Source organism: Sinocyclocheilus anshuiensis, unplaced genomic scaffold (genome assembly GCF_001515605.1).
Source record: "Sinocyclocheilus anshuiensis isolate Anshui unplaced genomic scaffold, SAMN03320099.WGS_v1.1 scaffold613, whole genome shotgun sequence".
NCBI lineage: Eukaryota > Metazoa > Chordata > Actinopteri > Cypriniformes > Cyprinidae > Sinocyclocheilus > Sinocyclocheilus anshuiensis.
The window spans coordinates 313,714-335,448 of NW_015536487.1; the positions used below are offsets into that span (position 1 = coordinate 313,714).

Genomic DNA, 21,735 nt, shown 5'->3' on the forward strand with positions numbered 1-21,735 from the left:
AAATACACAAAATAATGTTCTTTTCAGCAACATCATATGACCCCTTTAATATTCACAGATACTAATCCATATTGCGTTTTGATATGTGTACTGACCTACTTTTGATTTATGCATTCAAAATTAGCCAAATTCCATGACATTCTGTGTTATACAGTAAATTCCGTTTTTATGACTGGATTCCACAATTCCGTCCGTGTTTTGCATCATGGAAATCATAGGGCCCTATATATTTTGCAAAATGTCTGAGTTTTTGTCCATACAATGGAAGTCAACTGTCACCTAAACTGCTACCAACATTCTTCAAAATATCTTTTTACATTCCATAGAAGAAAGTAATTTAAGTTTGGAGCAACTTCATGTGGTGAGTAAAAATTAGGGATGCACCGATATGAACATTTTGGCCGATACCGATAACCGATAATTCTTTATGTTTGAAAGCCGATAACCGATATGTTGGCCGATAAATCTATATCCAAATTTTTATATACTTTTTGAGAGCCTGATTACAAAAAAGGTCTCATCATTAAAACCCACATCCCAAACACTTCAACATAAGCAGCCTAGTTTGAACGGTGTACGTTTTAAAAATAATTTTACTCTCCCATTACCAAATTTAGTTATAAAAAAGTCTTACAAATAAATAAAATAATGCATAAATAATGCAAACAAGTCACTGGACATCATTACACGTGTAAAGAATCAAAATGAATGCGCCATAGATCAATAAAACGGAATAGCCTCTGCACGGACAATAATTAAATGATTTTAATTACTAAACCATATTGTTGATGAAAATAATAAGAGAAAAATACAAGTGGTTGTTATTATTAATAATGTATCAATGATTTTGAAAAAGTAACAAATTAATACCACTGTTTTAAATAGCAGCCGTTTGAGCTGCGCGTGCTGAAGCTGAAGAGCTGAATGAACACGGTAAACTGAAGCGTTTTGCTGGCAGCTTATTTAACTCAAGGAAATGCATCCTGAGATTAATATTAATACAACATAAACATAATATTACAACTTATATATGTACAAAATGACGCAGTTATTGCGTGCTATAGTCAGAATGTGTGATCCTGTTGTGGATGCGCTCTTCCCATAACAACGCGCTGAAACACAGCAACTAAACCCAAAGAATTCACAACGTTTTATTAATAAAATAATAACATAATAATGTTCTCATTAGAATGTTATATACACGACATTCCCAATCAATAGTTATTAATGTTGTGCACTGCTGTTTGAGCTGCGTGCGCTGAGCTAAAGATGATCACCGGTAAACTGAAGCGCTCTTTTAACTTAACCAAACGCATTCTATATGAGATAAATCAGATATACATCAAATAAACACAATAATACAACGTACAATTGCACAAAAGGCTGCAAACGAACAGCGCACATCTGAAGTGTCTCTGAAGGAAATAATGCATTATTTATCGGCTTTAAGATATCGGCCAAATTTTCTTATCGGGCCGATACCGATAACAGAAAAAATGAGCATTTATCGGCCGATACCGATATGGTGTCCGATATATCGTGCATCCCTAGTAAAAATTTTAATTTTTTGTGAACTATCCCTTTAAGAGAGCAAGATTTAAGTGTCAAATCAACTGCACACTAAACATTTCAGGCTTTGGAGCTGTACACTTATCAATCCGCACTACAAATGTGAGCCAAATCTGCTACACAAAACATTATGAGAGCAGATTCTACATTTGTGGGACACCATGTCCAAACCAGACACAATGCAAGTTCCCAGCATCAAGCAATTTGTCTTTCCACAGCAGGATTTTGGACAGTAGGCAGGGCTACCAGTAGGAAACACCACCAAATTTATCAAATGACCTCTCTCTTGTCTGGTTAATACAAAAGCTCAGGTTTACACAGAAGAGCTTGTGGAGTCTGATTGGGCCACGTTGTTAGACAGAGAAAGAGAGCAAGTGAGAGATGTGTTTGAGCTGGCGAAGGCTCCTCTGGTCTCGGCAGCAGTGTGATGGTTAGAGAGGCTCTGCAAAACAAAAACGCTACATTCCTCAGTTCTCTCCATTATTCCCACTTCCTGTCCACCACAGCACTCTCAAAACAGAGGAATCAACAAGACAAACACACACGTCAACAAATCAGCAGCGCCCGAGCCCTCACTTACTCTCACACACACCCTGTGGTAAACAAAGGGCCATTTTGGTCTGTTTTGGGCACTGTGCGTGTCGAGGCACTGACAGTCTCATACACTGACAAAACGCGCTGCAGATATAAACACAGACAGGCAGAAACACGCACGAACAAGCACACAGAAAACAGTCCTTCTTTCGAGCCCATTAAACTGGTACCATATTAGTTAAAGGGGTCATATGATGCTGCTAAAAAGAACATTATTTTGTGTATTTGGTGTAATGAAATGTGTTTATGCGGTTTAAAGTAAAAAAAACCACATTATTTTCCACATACTGTACATTATTGTTTCTCCTCTATGCCCCGCCTTTTTGAAACGCGTCGATTTTTACAAAGCTCATTGGTCTGAAAAAGTGAGGTGTGCTGTGATTGGCCAGCTATCCAGTGCGTTGTGATTGGCCGAATACCTCAAGCGTGAGACGGAAATGTTACGCCCCTCACCATACTGTTGTATTCCCTCAGCGACCAGCACTGATCAGCTCTAGGCATGACGAAGCGGATATCGTCCTCTTTTGGAAGACCAAACAAAGTAGTTTCGCTTTCACAACGAAGCACACAGCGTCTTCAGGATATGGCAGCGGCAACAATACTACAGTGAGAATAAAAGTTACGCCTTCTTTCTTTGCGTGAACATTTGGGCGGCGTTATGCAAATCTTCCCACAGAGCGACGTAGGTATGTTGGGGCGTGTTAGAACGAGCCGTTTTAGGTAGGTGTGGCTGACTCTTAACTTTTATAAAGAATATCTCTTTGGATTTGAGACTTTAGTCTTTGCAACTTTACAGATCTTCTTTATGCGCCAAGAGCTTGTAACACTCCAAAGAGAAAGGAAAAACTGAAATCGCATCATATGACCCCTTTAAGTTGTGATACATGAATGAAACTTTTGATTAGAGCAGGAGACCAAAACACAGAGGAATAACTGCTAAATGCGGTCATGCTTGGTTAAAGTACAATGGGCTTGACTTCCTGGTTGGTTCAACATTCATAAAAGAAAAATACTCAGGTTTGCCAACCATTGCAAACCAAAAAAGAAAAAGGAAAAAAAAACATGACTTAAACTTACTGGTGAGTTTTTTGAGCTTCAACTATTTTTCTACTGGACAAAGTGTGGTCTTGGTGTAAAAAGATCCAGGAATGCACACTGAAAAAAATAAATCTGAGTGGATGTAAATGTTACGTAATTAAATCTGTGATATTAACAATAAAATGTTAAGTTTGTATCGTTACATGAATATATCTAGTTGTGAATTATTCTGCATTTGTTCAAAATACAAGACATTGTGCATTTTTTTCCTTTACAAAATGTATCTACGTAATCCCAGCCAATCTTCTTAGGTACACACACATAACAAACAATAACCTTGTTTTATTTACTCAGTACAAAATAATTACTTCCCTTCGCATTTTTTGGTTTGGAAACCCTGCACATTCCAGACGAAGAGAAGTCTGCACTAAACTTAAGGTAAGAATAAAGTTAGCAAAGTGACGTTATAGTTGGTTGTCTTTACAATGTGCAAATTTTCTTTCAACAGACAGAAAAATTAAGTAGTTTGAACAAAGACTGGTCTTGTTTGATCTACGTAATAAAATTGTGCAAAAAAATTCATCATATTTTAAGTAAATCAAGCAGAATTTTTTTATCAGTGCAGTTTCGATTTAAGGTTTTGTTCATAGTGAATATTTGCTTGGGGTGTGAATAAGACTTTAGAGTGAGTTTACAGCATGTGTTATGATGAGGTCTGTGCAGTATGTCTGTCTCTGAGGTTCAGTCTGGACCCCCGAGAGATGCAGGACTAAAGCCTCCTGTGACATGAAGACACTCCTGTGTCTTCAAGGATGCTTCACTACTCTACTATTCATTTTAAACAAATGTCCATTCAGCCCTCTACGGACACCTTGGCAATTGAATCGCCATTGGCTAGGAAATTGTTTAGTTTACTCGCCAGACTGATAATATATATATATATATATATATATATATATGTGTGTGTGTGTGTGTGTAAAATGGCACAGTTTTATAAATATCTAAAAGTACACTCTTAACATCAGTCAGTCAAGCATTATATTGATATAATCAATATTATTTAATGATAGAACTTTAGTAATTAGAATTAAAACTTGATAACCATGTATGAATGCATATTAGTCATTTTAACTTAACTTCGGACTAGTGGTGGTGCTTTTTTGGTCATTCAGTGTTTCTGTAAAAAAATAAAAAATTTGGGAAAAAAATAACAAAAATACTGATAAGATAATAATGATACGAATTCTACTAATAAGAACAATATAAAACGCACTAAGGATTAATGAGCTACTGGATTCATGAATATTAATCAGGTTGTGTGCGTTCGCTCGAACTGATTTGCTGAAATCAAAACAGGGACGATAATAGGCGAGCGCCAGCCAATGAGATTGCCGTTTGCGCATTAGTTCCGCCCACTACTGGAGAAAGCGGTAGTTCTTAAAAGCTGAAGAATTCCAAAGGATACAACAAAGAATATCGTTTACATGTAGCGCGTCAATTCTCTCTCTCCCTATCTCTCTGCGTGTGTGTGAAACAAAGCGACGGCGAGTCGTGAGCCTTCATAGAGTTTACGGTACGTTAAATACAGGTGCGTTGCACATCCATTGAGATGTACTAAAAAACAGCACAGATTGCTTGGCGGAGAGTGAAACTCTGAAGCGCTCAGTCAGAGAGTGTTCGGCGAGTGAAAATATATCTGTGCTAAACTTATACTTAGCCTCCAACTCACACACTGGTGAGTAAAATATGAGAATTTATTAGCAATTGGCTAATATTAGACATCATTTAGTCGGCCAGAGTGAAGATTTAGTCGCATATGCGAGTGATTTACTCGCAATGTAGAGGGTTGCCATTATAGTCCAAATAATCTAGAACATTCTAATATCAGAGTATGCTGATAAATATGAACTTCAGCTTCTAATTCCATGCTGTTGTGTTTATCTGTTGGATATATGGAAAGAAACAACATACTCCACACAAACATTTATCATCAATGTCCAATTAATTAACGGCAGTACTGAATTCAGTCTTTACTTGGATTGTATTAAGTTCCTTGGAGCAGCAGGATATAAAAAGAGGAGTGATATTCTTACAAAAATGTCCAGTTGCTAAGCAGAAACTGGAGGCATTCCTAACTGGCGAGAAATAAGAGAAATGCATTTTCAAAGCTCAGCTGGACCCAAAAAGTAGCCCTAAATACAGACTTCTCAGTTTCAGGCTAAACTTAATCTCCAGGCAAAAGCTACATGCACAATTTAAGTGCAGTTAAGTGTTCAGTAGTTAAGAAATCTGGGCTGATAATACAAAAGGTTGCAGGTTCAGTCCCAGTTGGAGATCCTTCACTCCAGCCCTACAATTTGTTATTCATGTACCTCCCACAACCATTTGTTAAATGACAGTAGCCGATCAATCATTTGGTCTTCTTGAAGGGTCCTATGTGCACTCACTTCTGTCTAGATAAAATTATTATTGGTGATTTTAAAGATAACATCCAAGCAATAGATAACTGCAAAAATAACCAGTACAACACTGATATATTGTTCATGTGTAGTAGTGCACATAATTTTAATTTCAATCAAACAAAATGTATGAAAAGACACATCTGAAATGACCTCAACACAATGAGTATCACAGCAGTTGTCCAACACTGCCAGCTGCCAGTCATCATTTATTTAGGTACCATTTTAAAAGATCTTTCTCTGGAGCTGTACTAGTGTTCAGGTCAATCAACCTTCAAAGCCGCAAGAGAAGTTATCAGTCAGAGTGCTTGACCATCAATGAGATTAAACGAAATATGAAAGTGCATAGCTGATGAACTTCCTTCCTGTCTCGACTGAGAGACCTTTGTAACTTTGCTTGTCACTGCAGTCAATAAAAGCATTTTCACATGACAAATGCTCCAAATTTTAAAAACCAAAAAAGTTGATTTTTCAAATATAAATTAGATAAAGCTTAATAAAGGTTGTTAAAAACAAAATGTGGCCAGTCACTACACAAAGTTTTCTGTTTGTCATATCAAGTGAGAGATCAGTAAGGTACCACACACCCTGTACTTTGTCAGTGCGGTTCATACCAAGTTGATATTTACAGTCAAATGCGAATGCATCTAACTTCCAACAAAGATAAAACGTAGGAGTGGGAGATTCTACATGTCCATGTAGCAACAGCAGTGTGCTCTCCACGTGGGCTCGTCTTGCATCCTGTGGCCATGGAAACGTGAGTCCATGGGGATTTGCTATACAGCTTCTGTGTGTTGCATGAGTCACCAACAAGAACAAGCAAACTGTAGAGAGAAAAGACCACTAGCACATAGTATCAGCACGCTGCATCCAAATCGCTCAAACATGCTTTATCACTTTTATCAGTGAAAACACACCATTTACAAACTAAGACCAGGGGCCTGATGTATAAACGTTACGTACGCACATTTCCATGCCTATTTTGTGCGTACGCAACGTTTATACATCATGGTATTAATTTTCCACGCACATATCGGGATTTATCAAAAATAAACTAGGCGTAAATGTGCGCGCACCGTACGGACACTCTAAACCATACGTACGCACACTTTTACTGGAGTGAGCGAAATAAAGCAGCAAACAGAATTATTTTAAAGTCTGTTTTACATTTGACATACACGTTTAGATTAAATATGACACTCTGAATAATGACGTTAAGCACTGAAATTTCATGAAATTATTATGCAGAAATTACAACATTTTTATATGAATTTAAACAGAAATATTTGCAGTGGATGTGCTGCTTTCGAACAATTTTCCCGTGGTATGCGATTTAATGTTTTAATCACAGTGAGGATTGCTTGGCACATGACAATTCCGCTTCAAATTGTGTTCTAAATAGAAAAACTCATGTTCTGAGAAAATACTTTTGCACGAATAATAGTGATCAATTTTGTGAACTTGACTTTGTTTGATGGCTTTGGAACATAGACGGTATCACGGTAACGACAGACATAAGGATGCGCTCGTTGATCAAACAGTCCATTGGTCTGATGACAGTAGAACCTCTGTTCACAGGTGTCGCGCACAGACAGTAGCCTAATGATAACCCCTTTCATGCTCTTCCCAATATTGTGACAAACACCATATTTAAAAGACAGAATTTGAAGGAAACTGTAAGATATGCGCGTTTTATTTTCAAAATGTTTTACTGACACGGTGAGTCGGACAGCTATTTACAGTGCAAAAAAATAAGGCCTCTCTCTTTCCATAAAAATATAGGCTATAAACATTCTAAAATATATGTTTACCTTTTAGGCAAATTGCATAAATTAGAATAGTGATGTCTTAAAACACATTTATTGTCCGTATCTCATATTTTCCTAACGTATTGTACCCTTAACTGCGTTAAACATGGTGTCACGTGGATGGAATATGCATGGAAATTATATGCAGATGACGTTATGCATATTAAAATTAGGCATGGTAAGCTCCATATATGGCTATTTCAGGGAGGAGATGGGGTGGAGATTCATGTACGCACAATCTTCCGCTGACTGGGTATTACAAAGGGAATTTTTCGCAGGTTCTGGCGTACGCATGGCTTTATAAATCTGAAAACTTTTGTACGTACGCAAAATCTAGCTTTTGTGCGTACGCACACATTTAGGATGAAATCTACGTAAAGTTTTATACATCAGGCCCCTGGTATATAGGACAAACCTGCCTAACCCTTGCCTTATAAATAGCTTACTGCAATAAAAGGTCTGTACCTTCTCAGACAAAGCAGGAGATCAGAGTTCAGACGACAGGGTGCCGCCATCTACAGTAACACCTATCCCAGTATCTGGAGGAGATCAGCCAGACTGGGCCATCTGTACTGGAGTCTGTGTGTTTACTCTGTCCCACAGCACGCACGGACAATGTGCTCCACACACAGAGAGAGATTTACGCGACAGGTGTTGAGGCAGATAGAGGAGGAGCTGCTGGAAGGGTCAGATCCATGGAAACGTTCATATTGTGACAAGTAAACAGTAATCATGAGGATGTGCTTGGGGGTGAAGCACGCACCGTCTTGAATTTACAGTAACTGTGACCCGTTCAAATGTCTAGACGGCCCAGGTATCAAGACTCACAACCTACTGGCATCAAAAACTGCAAATAACAATGAAGTATGCACCAAAACAAAAATTGGACAAAAGTGTGACCAGGGGCTGGATTCATGAAAATCATCTTAGGAAAACAAGAGAAGTAGTTTGTAACAATGTTCCTATGTGCAATACTTGGAAATTCTTAAGATCTTCTAAAATATTTTCTTAAGAATTTTTTTTCTCCTTGACAGGCTTTAGCGTTAACTGATTGTATGGCAGATAAAATTTCAACACCTCAAAGGCTGTCTTTTTGCACCTCCTCCAGTAAAATGTAATAAAAAAGTGCACAAAAAAATGAAGCCCCTAATTATTGTTATTTAATTAGGTTACTTACAATAATTTTTAAGACCATTCTTTTCTTAGTTTCTTTTAAGTTTTGCCTTTAGAACAATCTTAAGAAAAAAGGTAATAAAGAGATATTTTTACTCTATTGTTAGGCTAGAAAATAAAACAAAATGGCAGAAATGTATTCTTACAAGTCGCTGAATTTGTCCGCACACTGAAATTTTTTTTCCAATCAGACCAAAAAAGGTCTGAAGAAAACACTGGGCTGAAACGGCTGTTCTTTGGTCTGTTTTTAATACACTTTGCACTTTCGTCACTTTTGCATATGGATAATAAAAACAACATTTTTGAGAGACCTTTTTTGGTCTGATTGGAAATTTTTTTCAGTGTGCGGACGAATTCAGCGACTTGTTGGACTAAAACTTTCTCCCTTTTTGCTCTACGCACCTGAGAACTCATTGTTCTTTTTGAGCGCACCCAATTCTTGTTTGAGAAATTTATTCTTAAGAATGTTTTGTGAATTTGGCCCCAAAAACCACTACCCAAATCTATAACATGAGATAAAAACAATGAAGCTAGTTTACATTTACATTTATGCATTTAGCAGATGCTTTTATCCAAATCTAAATAAACAATATGAATATTTTCCAAATAACTGACCATTAAAAAAAAATTGACAACTGAAAAGCAGCCATAGAGTATGAACAGGAACAGATACACCCCGCTGTGGCAAAGTGTTGTTTATGTGTATGTGTTTATAAGCCTGAAAAACACAAGCAGAACAGTAAAGCATTAGGTCTAGAGGCTGTAAATGATTACAGGGGGTGTTTCCTGGTCGGAGGTGAACACAGGGAAGTGGAGCTTGAGTCAAGCGACCTGTACTAAACACTGAAACTACCCTGCACTGGATGATGGCTGGTGCCGCCCATGTTTACCCAGAGAGACAGGTGACTGGCTCATGTTTCTGGTGCAAACGTGTGAGATTAAAGGGACATGAAAACATGATGTACATGCTGATCTTAGAAGTTTACAATGCCACCAAGTCTACACACTTTCTGCAATCAATAGCGAAGACAGAAATGCAGATGATAGAGAGTAAGTGAGTCTCAGACAGGGTGAGGGGCTCCCAGTGTTAATCCTCCTCCGGAATCGAACTCCCCGAGAGGGGTGGGGACAGGATGTGTGAGCCAGCTGCTCCCCGGCTCAGACAAAAGGACGCAGGGTAACACATTTCAGGCCGGTTTAAGTAGAGGCTTCTCAGTCTGCAGCCCGGGCCAAATCAAGAGCATAATCTCACGAAACAAGTGACTGTGAGAGTGTGAAAAGATGACAGGAGAAGAGACAGTGTTCATTGTTTCTGGAGGAACTGGCAGACGCTGCAAGATTTCAGTGCCAACGCGTTAAAACACCAGTCCTACTCCTGCCCTTAATCAGAATTTCCTCTCTTCAACAGGATTAATTTTACACATGCATCAGTGCACCTGCTGCCACTCTACGATATGATATGGTATTTCATCTTCACCCGAGAATGACCGATATTGCTTCATGATCATAAAGCCATACTGGCAATGGTCATGGAAACTGAAAATGTTTTTTAAATCTTCATTTCAAAAACTGGTAAAGATTTATATTAATATAAACATTAGTAGTAGTATTTGCACTACAGGTCATTAAGCTAGGAGTCAGTAGATTATTTATTTATTTATTAACTTTTTAATGCCATGCCAGCATCAAGGCTATTTTGTAAGATTTTTTAAAGGGGGGTGTAATGCTATTACATAGGCACAGGAAAGAAGTGTGTTTTTGGTTGTGAGGGAAAGATAACCTTGTTCAGCTTCCCAATCTAAAGGCTCTTTGGAGATATGAAGGATGCAATGCTACTCTATAGGTACTCAAGACTAACATGAGATTGGGTGAAACTGTGTGTGTTATGTCCCCTTTAAAAAGAGATTTAGAATAAAAATTATATTCAAAAAGATTTTCACACTATTAATGTTTTTACTGTATTTTTGATCAAACAAACACAGCCTTTGTAAGCATAAGAGACTTTAAAAAAACATTATTGAAAGGTAGTGTGTGTTAAAAGCACACACACACACACACACACACACACACACACACACACACACACACACACACACACAGAGGAACGGTTTTATTAAAAAAAAATCATGTTCTTTAAAAATGACTACAGAATGAAAACAATTCAGTAACTTTTAATGCTCAAAACTAAAAATCTTTATCCTAATCTTTATGCTGTGGTGCTAGGGCTGTAAGCAGATGATAAAGAGTGAGTGAGAATTCTAAGCAGAATTCTGAAGTGAGCAAGAGAACAGACTGTGTGAAAGAGGCTCAGCACAGTGTGATCTCCAATCCTCTGCAGTCTGAGCAGCACGAGAAAAGAGGCGAGAGGGAGGAGAGGGATGGGGGATGAGGATAGGTTTACTGCAGCACTCACAATGGCAGCTGTGATTTATGTGGACTGCTGGCCCAGTTCTGTGGGCCGTAGGGGGAAGCCCTCACTTACGAACATCTCATGTGCTGGCTCACAAGACAGAAGCAGAAAGTCAAGACAATGACCAGACTAAACAAGGTATGACCGAGGTACAGTAGTAAAACTACCGACCAACTCTCAGATTCACTTATAACAAGGTTATGGATCCCCTCAAATTATGTCTTTGTTCAGTGCTATCTTGTGGTTTCTAAAACAATCAGATTAAGGGAGGGACAGTGTCTCGATATAATCTAAAGAAAGCTCCCAAATCATTAGTTAATTAACTTCTGATTTCAGAGTTTCTAATATCATTCTTAAAAGTCAAGATATTCAACAACAACAACAACTACATAATTTCTATATTAGCTGATAAATGATCAATAAACACCAATGTGTAGTATGTTCCAAGCTAATATCCAAATACCATATTTAAATCTAAGGTTCAAGTACTGCATGTTGGCATTCTGTGAATTATTATTTGGAATGGGAAACATTTACACAGCAAATAATTGAAGTTTAGCAGGCAAATGGGCAGAAAAAGTCAATTTTGTAGTATAGAATGCTACCAATATTTTGTGTAATTACTGTATATAAAACCACTAAAATGCTTGCGGCATTAAGATTAAATTCTTTCAAATGCTGTTTCTTTCTATTTATCAAGGAATTCTAAAAAAAAAAAAAAAGAAAAAAAAAGATGGTATCACCATTTCCAGAAAAATTGTAAACGGCACAACTGTTTTCAACATTGATAATAATAAATGCTTCTTGAGCAGCAAATCAGCATATCAGAATTATTTCTGAAGGATCATGTGACAATGGAGTAATGACTGCTGAAAATTCAACACTGCTATCACAGGATTAAATGACATTTTAAAATATATTAAAATAGTTTTTATTGTATTTTTATCAAATAAATTCTGCCTTTGTAAGACAAAAACATTCTTTCTAAATAATAATAATAAAAACCATTATAAACAACATTATGAACTTTAAAAGACCTAGTAACAAGTCAAGAATACTATCCTGAAGTCCACTGAGAATTACAAAGCAATGGATGGCAGGTCACAAGCTGGGTTTGCTATTGAAAACATTACTGGTTGTTCTCAAGATGCTCTTGTAATCCTGTTGGCTAACACATATCTTAAATGGTTTTGCTGCATGTGGTATGAAGCTGGCCAAATAAGAATGAAGGGCTTACAGTTCGGCCTCATAGGCCAATTAGGCAAATTAGTGAGTAATGAAAGATTATTTTAACACCCTACCTGCAGCAATTACAGCACAGCAAGACTGCATCATGTAATAAACTGCGCTTGTGTTTGAAGCATTACTGTGATGACAAGAAACTAGAAAATGTGTTTAAAAGCTTTAAAAAAAATACTTTGTTGACATAAGAAAACACTAGCATCACCCTCAAGCTGCTGTATTTCATGGAAGACTGCACACTCCAGTATAAACACAGGCCTGGACGGCAGACAGAAGGTAGTTGATTTCACTTCTCTACAGATCTCATCCATCCAGCGAGCACTGACTGTACGCTTGGAACAGCACAGCTGCAGACAGCCATTCCACTCAAGAGACAGGTTTAGTGGGACGATACGACTCGTGCAGCAGAGAGAGGAAGGGGACAAGGGGGGTTAAACGTGTTTTTACAGATGAATGAAAGCCATAATCGGGCCCAGGGCGGTCACACAAAGGAGGGATGCTGGGTTGGGATACTGTAATGGCAAAATGAGCTGTTCACTACTACAGAAATTTATGGGGGGGGGGGTATATGCTCAGATGGCCCATTTTGTTCAGTTTGAATCAGCTTCAACACAAGCAGTGTACCAAAGATGGCATCAGCCTGGACAATGAAATTGTTTTGACTAACAGATGGATTTTAAAAGTATAAAACGCCTCAAATTGCATTCAAAACTGACCTGATTTCAGTATCACTAATAGCACAAAACTCTTAGGGGCATGGGCAAGATGCAACCAAAAAAAAAAAGAAAGCACAGACAGAATGCAAGAACACATCTTGTGTGAAAACCTCACCTTATTAAACCTATTTTGACTCCAATGGAAAGCAACAAAAAGTGTGAAACATAAAAGTGTCCAAGGTTAAGGGAGTTTTTCTTATATAATAAAGTTTGAGATTTAATCAGGTGTCAGATGACAAACTTATTTCACATTTGCAGAGTAATTTACACTTGCAAATGAGTGAAACGCTCACACTGTACAGCCCTGAAACATCCCATCAAGAAGACATATTTGCAGAGAAAGCTAAAACAGACCTTGTGACTGCTGCTATGCTAATTTAGAGGTGTGACATTTTCATGCACAACTGACAAGAAGCAAAAATCTTTCTAATTCTTCTGGACGTCACAAAGAGAGATTTACCTTTTAATTGCCAAAAACAAGTAAATGACAATGGGCATGACTGAAAAGTTCAGCATTTTAGTAAGAGCACTGCAACTAGATGAACGGAACGAAAATGTGTATGTAAACAAATGTATGTTCAAACTTTATTTAAATGTGTCCTTATTGCCGTGTAATTTCTACTGTACTAAGTAATATTAATTAAAGGGATAGTTCACCCAAAAATGAAAATTACCCCATGATATACTCATCCTCAAGCCATCCTAGCTGTACTGTCAGCTGAATACAGTCGGAGCTGTATTAAAAAACGTACTGGCTCTTCCAAGCTTTATAATAGCAGTGAATAGGGGTCAAGATTTTGAAGCCCAAAAAAGTGCATCCAACCATCATAAAAAGTGCTCCACATGGCTCCAGCGGGTTAATAAAGTCTTTCTGAAGCAAAGTGATGCATTTGTGTAAGAAAAATATCCATATTAAAAACTTTATAAACCGTAATGTCTAGTTTCTGCTAACTGTCGTACGTGCGCTCACGAGAGAGTGGCGTTAAAGCGGATGACCTAGGACTCAGGTGTAGCGTAAGCTCCGGTGAGATGTGATGAACTTTGTAAATGAGTGACGAATTTGTAAAGAAAAATGTTTGAGGATTTTGATATAAGGTCAAGAGGAGACTGCTTTTCCTTTGCTGTAAACAAAACTTGGTTCTTGCGAGGCTAGCATATTCTCACCGGAGCTTTATGCATAATTATTCATAAATTCACTGTTATTACTATAACAAATGTATGTAACAAGTGCATCAAGGACACATTAAAATAAAGTGTTACCAAATTGTAACACAGTTCGTAGTTCGGGAAGAAGGAGGCGGGAACCGGCGAACATTCAAAGGAAACTTTAATAATAAAATAAACACAAAATAGCGCGACAGCCCCTCGCAGACGACTGTCGTGCACAAACAGAACCAAAACACAAAATAAAATCCAGGCCTGGTCCTCTCTCATCCAACACTGTTGTCACTCCTTTTATCCTTCCGGAGCTCCTCTGTGGGACTCGAGACCGGTGAGTGGCGCAGGTGTCGCGCATTAGCAATTACTCCACCGGCCTCGCTCCGTTCCCACGGCTCTCGGCCCCGCCCCACTCGTCACACAAATATTTGAATGAAAATGTTAATTTATTGTTTACTTTTAATTTGGACTAAGCATCCAAAGGCACCCAATAAGAAAAACATGGTCATGAAATTTTGCGTATAACATCTCTCCACCGAATTTCATGAATCAAGACCAATGCATCAGGATGCAATGTGAAGTATCATTTCACACCCTTTCAATGCACAAACATGTAGTTCACAGCAGGTAAGAGAGGAACACCTGCTGACAGGCACCTATGAATGAACATTAGATGTGTAGAGCAGGGCAGGGAGGAGCCCTACATAGATTAAACCTGTTCTGCAGACAACACAGCACAAATCTGCCACAACGCACACACCCGTTGAGCCTTTCAGAGGGCCACTGTATTAAGGAACCTCTATTAAAACAACTCCTTGAAACTCAGGCACATACTTGAGCTGGAAAAACCACTTTCTGGTTCAAAGCAATTAAGCACAGCTATTATAGGCAATAGGTAAAATATGTTATTCGATTTCCTCGTTTCGCTTACGTCTATGGTTAGAGTTCAATACTTTATTTCCTGTTAGTGGTGTCCGCTGATTTACTTTATGTTGCACCAAATGGTCTGACAACATCTGTTATGAAAGAGCTGTATTGGGTGCCGATAAAACAGAGGAAGGCTTGAAACCTTGACCTAAAATCAAATAACAACATGCAGCTAGTATTTTACCCATTCGAAACTCCAGCTGCATAATAAACATTTCCTTCTCTTTCTTCACAGTCGTCATACGAGTCACGGCTGATAAAGGAGGACAATGCCGACAGAGCTGCGATAATAAGCCTGGACATTTAATATGTGCAGCTGGGTGGGAGACGTCAGATTAGCTGAAAGAGCCTACTATGTAACCAGTCACAAGATCTTCCACAACTGTCAAAGCCAAGGAGCGTTTCTCCCTCCCAAACCCTTCAGGGAAAACGTAAAGACTTCACATTTCTCAAAGCTTCGCCAGGAACCTCCTAAACCACAGACGTATGTGTGTGTGATACACTTGTTAATGATTAAACTACAGCTAATGCCATTTCTGTGCTCTGTGAATGTGGAGAGGGCATTCTGGGTTAATCCAGTTAGAGCTCAACATCTCCGAAATGAGGAATTTACTGTGACGAGCGGGTGCTCGACTGTCACACAATAGGACAGAAACAGTGAGGATTAGGGACTGCATAATGACTAAACACGGTGAAAGCTTCGCGTTGATGTTTTCGGAGGGTGTGATGGGGAATTCCTCGAATGCTGACAGCTTCGGCCTACAGTTTTATCAGCGGCAGTACAGGAGCTTCAGTTCCCAGACTGTTTAGCAACATGTTTTCCCATGTAAACCAACTCCTGGTAAAAAAGCTGAAGGCACTTTGTGAGCCACCCAGGTGCTCATATTAAAAAATGAATTGGCAGAACACTTGATCCGAAGTCATTTGCTGCTTATCGGTTTGTCTGAGAGGTAATTTCCCACACTTACTCCTGCTTTATGCCCTGCGTTAAACTCTCAAATGTTTTTATTTTCGGACTTGCTATAAAGGTGCTTTTTTGAACTATGCATATCCAAGCTTTAAAGTGAACATAAGCCGTTCAGGTGAGGACCCTAAACCTCCATCTGTTAAGCTTAAAGAACTGTGCCAGGCCACACATATGAAGCTGAAGTTTTTGCATAAACTATCTTCTCAGCCTCAGCCCAACACACTCAAATACTTGACATCGGCTCACACCCAATTGCAAAGGGTCACGGCCTGAGAAGCATTAACATGAGTCATGGTACAGTATTAATCCCAAATCCTGCACTATGACCATGTACATGGAGCTAATGATGTGGACATTATCCATGCTGAAAAGCAGTCTTTAAGAAAAACAGGAAAGACATCTGATGTTATACTGAGAGTATCACAAGCAGGAAAGAGTGCAGCAGAGCGTCCAGAGTGGGTCTGGGGGAGAAGGAGCTGTAAGCAGCTTAAAGCCCATCTCGTAGCACATGGCGGAGCAGCGACACACGGAGTCACCATATGGCCTTCTCAAAAGCACAGGCTCAGGCCTGCTGAGACCTTCCGTCTAAGCGTTACAGTAAATGTGTAACAGAGCACCACTCGGACGAAAAGGGCACTACTACAAAACCTGGAACAAGTTAATGAGAAAAAAAAAATGCAAATATATACATATAGGCAAATATTAACTAAAAACTTTACATGAACATTAAATGATGGCAAAAATACTTAATACACACTCGCACTCAAAAGTTTGAGAACTAAGATATTTTAATATTTTTGAAAGTCTTTTATGCTCACCAAGGCTGCATTTATTTGATCAAAAATACAATAAAAACACTAATATTGTTAAATATTACAATGTAAAATAACATTTCTATTTTATTTTCACATTTTTCTTTACAAATTTTTTATTTAAAAGCTGAATTTCAGCAGCCATTACTCCAGTCTTCAGTGTCACATGATTCTTTAGAAATTATTCTATTATGATGATTTGCTGCTCAAGAAACCTTTCTTACATCAAAGTTGAATTTGTTTTTTTCATGAAAATGACACATTTTCACGGTTCTTTGATGAATAGAAAGCATTTATTTTAAAAAGATTATTCTTTTTTAGTATTCTTTGACAACAATGTAAATGTTATTATCACTATTACGCTATTTAATGCATCCTTGCTGAACAGTAGTATACATTTTTCTTTCTATTAATATCTACTTTTAACTAGTGCCAATCAAGTGTTCAAAAGTGTTAAATTTATCAATTGTGTGTGCAGCCAACCTACTATTAAATTATATTAAAACATCAGCGTTAGGTATATATCGGACATCATCAACATTCTCCCTAAATCTGAGATGTATCAGTCGACCACTTCTGATCTCCAGACCTTTTTTCAGACAAGAGCCACAGGGCTGAGGGGAAGCCATATGCCAACTGTCTGCACACAGTATACACACACATACACAGACCCCCAAGCTCAGGGCCTGACCTGTCCGCTCGGATCAGCTATTCCACATCACGGTCAGAGGATCCTGTGCCGTTCTGTCTGACCCTGTTAGCAATGCTGACTGTAGACTGGCTAACACAGATTGAGTCTTCTGCCAATGAGGCTATGCCAACAGTCCTGGCATTATACGGCCTTCAGAAGAGCACTTCAAATGACTGGGCGGTAGTTGCCAACGGTTTACTGTAGTTTAAATGTTGAATCAAGCATGTTTGCTTATTTTGCTATCAGTGTACTTTAGGGAATGCTAGCTCTGGCAACCCACCAACAGTCTCTCGTGACTCCTATGTGTGGATGTAAATGCTCAAGGTAATAATAAACAAAACAACTTGTGTGTTTACTGTGTGTAAAGACTACTAGACCTGATTCACAGCCAAGTCAGCAGGATCTCTCTCTCTCACACACACATTAACAAAACCGAGGAAATCCAAATTAAAAGGACAAAGCAAACCGCTTTTAGCGTGGTTAGTGAGACAGATGTGTAACACACTAAAGTGCCCCCAAAGGAGGATAGACTGTCAATGTTAGACAGCAGTCTTTTAAGGTAGAGCATATGCTTGCAACAAAATCTGCAAACAAGGCATCAAATACATGCTATAGACATTATAGCTTATTTTAACATTAGTACAGATAATTCACACAACTTTTTACTAATGAATTACTTTTCCAAATGCTCAGATTACTGGATGAGAACTTTTTTTAAATGTTTTTTTTTTTTTGTTTAACAAACACTGTAGGCAAAACCATAATTTTTTCATACTCTGGTCAATTTTGAGCTATTTTGCATCCATAACATGTCTTCTATCAGACTAGTGAAATGAAAACATGCAAAACACACATTAAATATTTATTTTAATGCACTTTATACAGTTGCACCTATAGATTTCAAGTACAACACATATTTTCTCTGTTTTCTCAAAATGAGCTTTTTTTTCAGTTGCACTTTACAGTAGCAGATACACATAACTTTCCCGTGTTTTTTTTTCTAAATTATTTTTACAGAGCGCTTTGTTCATACGCCATTTCTATAACATTTTATTTTCTTTTATTTTATTCCTAAAATGAGAATGTTTTTTCTGCCTGCAGACAAGTGCTCCCCTCTGCAATACCTTTAAATCTAACCTATCAAAAAAAGGGAAACAAGAACTTTGAATATGGCGTTGCAAATGATTGAATATTTGATTAGATAATGCCTCCTTTGCATATTTTAACACAACATTTCAGAAAACTTGTAATGCAAAACAATTGTTTTAATGCACCATAATTAATCATCAGGGGAAGTATGGTGAAATAGTTTAGTTTAAAATGTAAGCTAAGGTGACTTCTTAACTTTCCCTGATATTTCAAGGTTTCTATGACCGTGGGAAACTTTGAAACAAGAGCAACGGTTTAACCACATTCATGTGTCAAAACGTCACAACGGGTCTGTGCATAATTTACAACTGAGGCTGGCAAGCAGAGAGGCATGCACATGAGAGTAAGTGATGGGACACGGCAGTCTTACCTTGGGCAGCTCTCTCAGCTGGTTGGCGTCCAGGAGCAGCTCCTCCAGACTGCGGTTGTAGCGGTAGATCTCATCGGGCACCGCAGTGAGCGAGCAGTGCCGCTTATCCACGGACTCAACGTGACGGTTACACCGCCACAGCGGGATACACTTCAGCATGTCCCGGAGCACTCAGCCCCTCCGCATCGGGGACTCACTCAAGCAGCCAAACGATGGGATACAGACTGGTACTGCCGCCTCGCAACTCCCTGGACTTTATCCACCAAAACCAGTCAAATAAAAGCCCCTGCGCGAACGGTTCTCCTGCAAATGTCCACTAACTCCAGTGATGGCAGAGGACATCCAGAGGATCATACACAAGCCGAGTTACTCAGCACATTCACAGTTTGGTTCAACATAAGCCGAATGAAGTCAACAAAACACACATTTTATGTGCTGTATTCAGTTTTGCAGCATAAACAGCCCCTCGCTGAATTAAACGAGATTATGTCGCACGGAATAAGTGACCCCGCGTTAACATACAGAGGTGTTCAAATACGCCAAACTCGTTGGTTCATGTCACGCGCCCTTTTATCAAACATGTTTTGTCTTGTAATAATAAAAGGAGGTCTAATAATCAAACTACATCGTGCTCGTGAGGCTGCTGTAACGTTACACACGACGCTATGCTACAGCTAACTGATTAGCCAGCTGCAGAGCGCTATAGTCCGCCAACCGCTACAAAACACACCAGCCAGCCTCCAAACAAAGACAAAACAACTCGGAACTACTTACAGACGTGTGTGTCGCTGAGATACGAGGGATTTGCGATATGAGATATCCCATACACAGCAGCAACAGGTTAGGAGCAGCAGGCCGGTTCTGTGTGTGTATGTATGTGGGGGGCTGGGCTGAACTCCGCCGCTCCAGAGACACTCCACCGGCTTTGTGCTCCTCTGCTGCCCGTCCTGATATCGAGTCCGGACTGATCCGTCACAAACCGCTCTGTCCTCCTCATATAGGTGGTTGGCCTCAGGACGCCCGCGACGCTCCGCCTGGGCTTTATCTGCCGCGGGATTTCCTGCTCTTGTAGGCGAGTGTGTGAAGGTTCTGAGTTAAGGCTTCAGGAGCTGATCCATTCCCAGCTCCGCCTCACTGTTGTGAGTCTCTCTGTCTGAGCGCCTCTCGCACGCAACTCCGCGGCGCACGGCATCGCTCTCACTCCTCCGGATGGCGACCTCTAGGAGTCTGGAGGAGGAGAGGAGCGCTGGAGTCTAGCTAGCGCACTTGCGCCGCCCTGCGGAAAGAACCGTGTACAGTCGGAACAATTATTTTTATTACCACGCAAAACCGAGTCACTACAAACGTGATATTTCGTTTATTTATCTACTAAAAAGACAAGTAGCCTGTCGGGTACAGCTGAATCACTTATCTTTAATGTTCTAAATGCATGTTTAAATGCCTTAAAAGACAACATTCAACAAGACTAATTTTATCTGTGTGTGTGTGTGTGTGTGGTTCTCAAACTTTTGACTTGAACTTTTGGCCCTGTAATTGTCCAACACAGTATTCAAAGGCCCCACATGTTGGCTTAAGTATTTTCTTTAGTATTTTTAGCTACTTTTTAAGAGACACTGCTGTATATATTGACAATAATTAAACCAGAATCATTTTGTGATTCCAAAAGATTCAAGATTCTGATTTGGTATCCTTGATTGTTATATATGAATTAACCATCAGATATTTAAACAAACTGTTGTCTTGAAGAAGCCTGACCAGAAAGTTTGAAGTAGATTTAATAGCTTTAAGTCAGAGGGTTTTAATTTTGAAGTAGTTAAAAGTTTAAGTAGTTTTAAAAGCTATAGCTTTAACGGCTTTATAGATTGATATATTTATTTAAAAAAAAAATGATAAAGCTCAAAGTCGAAAGCTTTAGGATTAATTGATTGCTGTGGTTGCTAGTGTTTCATTGTTAAAAGCTCCTGTTGCTAACAATTTAGATCCTTTACAGTTTGTCTATAAACAAGGGAAAGGAACTGAGGATGCTGTTAACAGCATCATGCACTTGATTTTGAAAGGTTTGGGGGATCATAGAGCTTATGCTGGTTTACTTTATCTATATTAGTTCTGCTCTTAATACAATTCAACCTCATGTGTTGATTAAAAAGCTGGAGCAGTTGAATGTAAGCCCATTTATTATTGGTATTTTTCTTATTTTTAAAGGACAAACCTCAGTGTGTGAAGGTAAATAATTGTCTCTCTGGCTGGTAGGGTTTTGCAAGAGTTGTGTCTATAGGTCATTGTTACTAGCTGTTCAGGATGGTTGCTATGTGGTTGTTAGGATAGATAGATAGATAGATAGATAGATAGATAGATAGATAGATTTTACATAAATTTCTTACTTAAAGGAAAAGGAAAGGAAATGACATGACGTGTGGCCAAGTATGGTGTCCCATACTTGGAATTTGTGCTCTGCATTTAACCCATCCAAGTGCACACACACAGCAGTGAGTAGTGAACAAACATGCACACACACACACACACACACACACACACACACACACACACACTGTGAACACACACCCGGAGCAGTGGGCAGCCAATGCTGTATAGTGTTAGAGCTCTGCCACAATTCTGCACGTGAAAGTTCATATTTTGAGCGCACAAAAGTGC

General features: G+C 38.9%; 1 protein-coding gene across 19 annotated transcripts in view; it reads right to left on the reverse strand.

The window, feature by feature from the left end:
• The window catches only part of scrib (scribble planar cell polarity protein), a 101,673-nt gene extending 81,424 nt beyond the window's left edge, over nt 1-20,249 (reverse strand). For all 19 annotated transcript variants that reach the window (XM_016481033.1, XM_016481016.1, XM_016480904.1 and 16 more), the window contains exon 1: nt 19,084-20,249. In XM_016481033.1, coding sequence (XP_016336519.1) covers nt 19,084-19,242 — 159 coding nt within the window. In that variant the 5' untranslated portion in view covers nt 19,243-20,249. The remainder of the gene's footprint in view (nt 1-19,083) is intronic.
• Nucleotides 20,250-21,735: the final 1,486 nt, after the last annotated feature.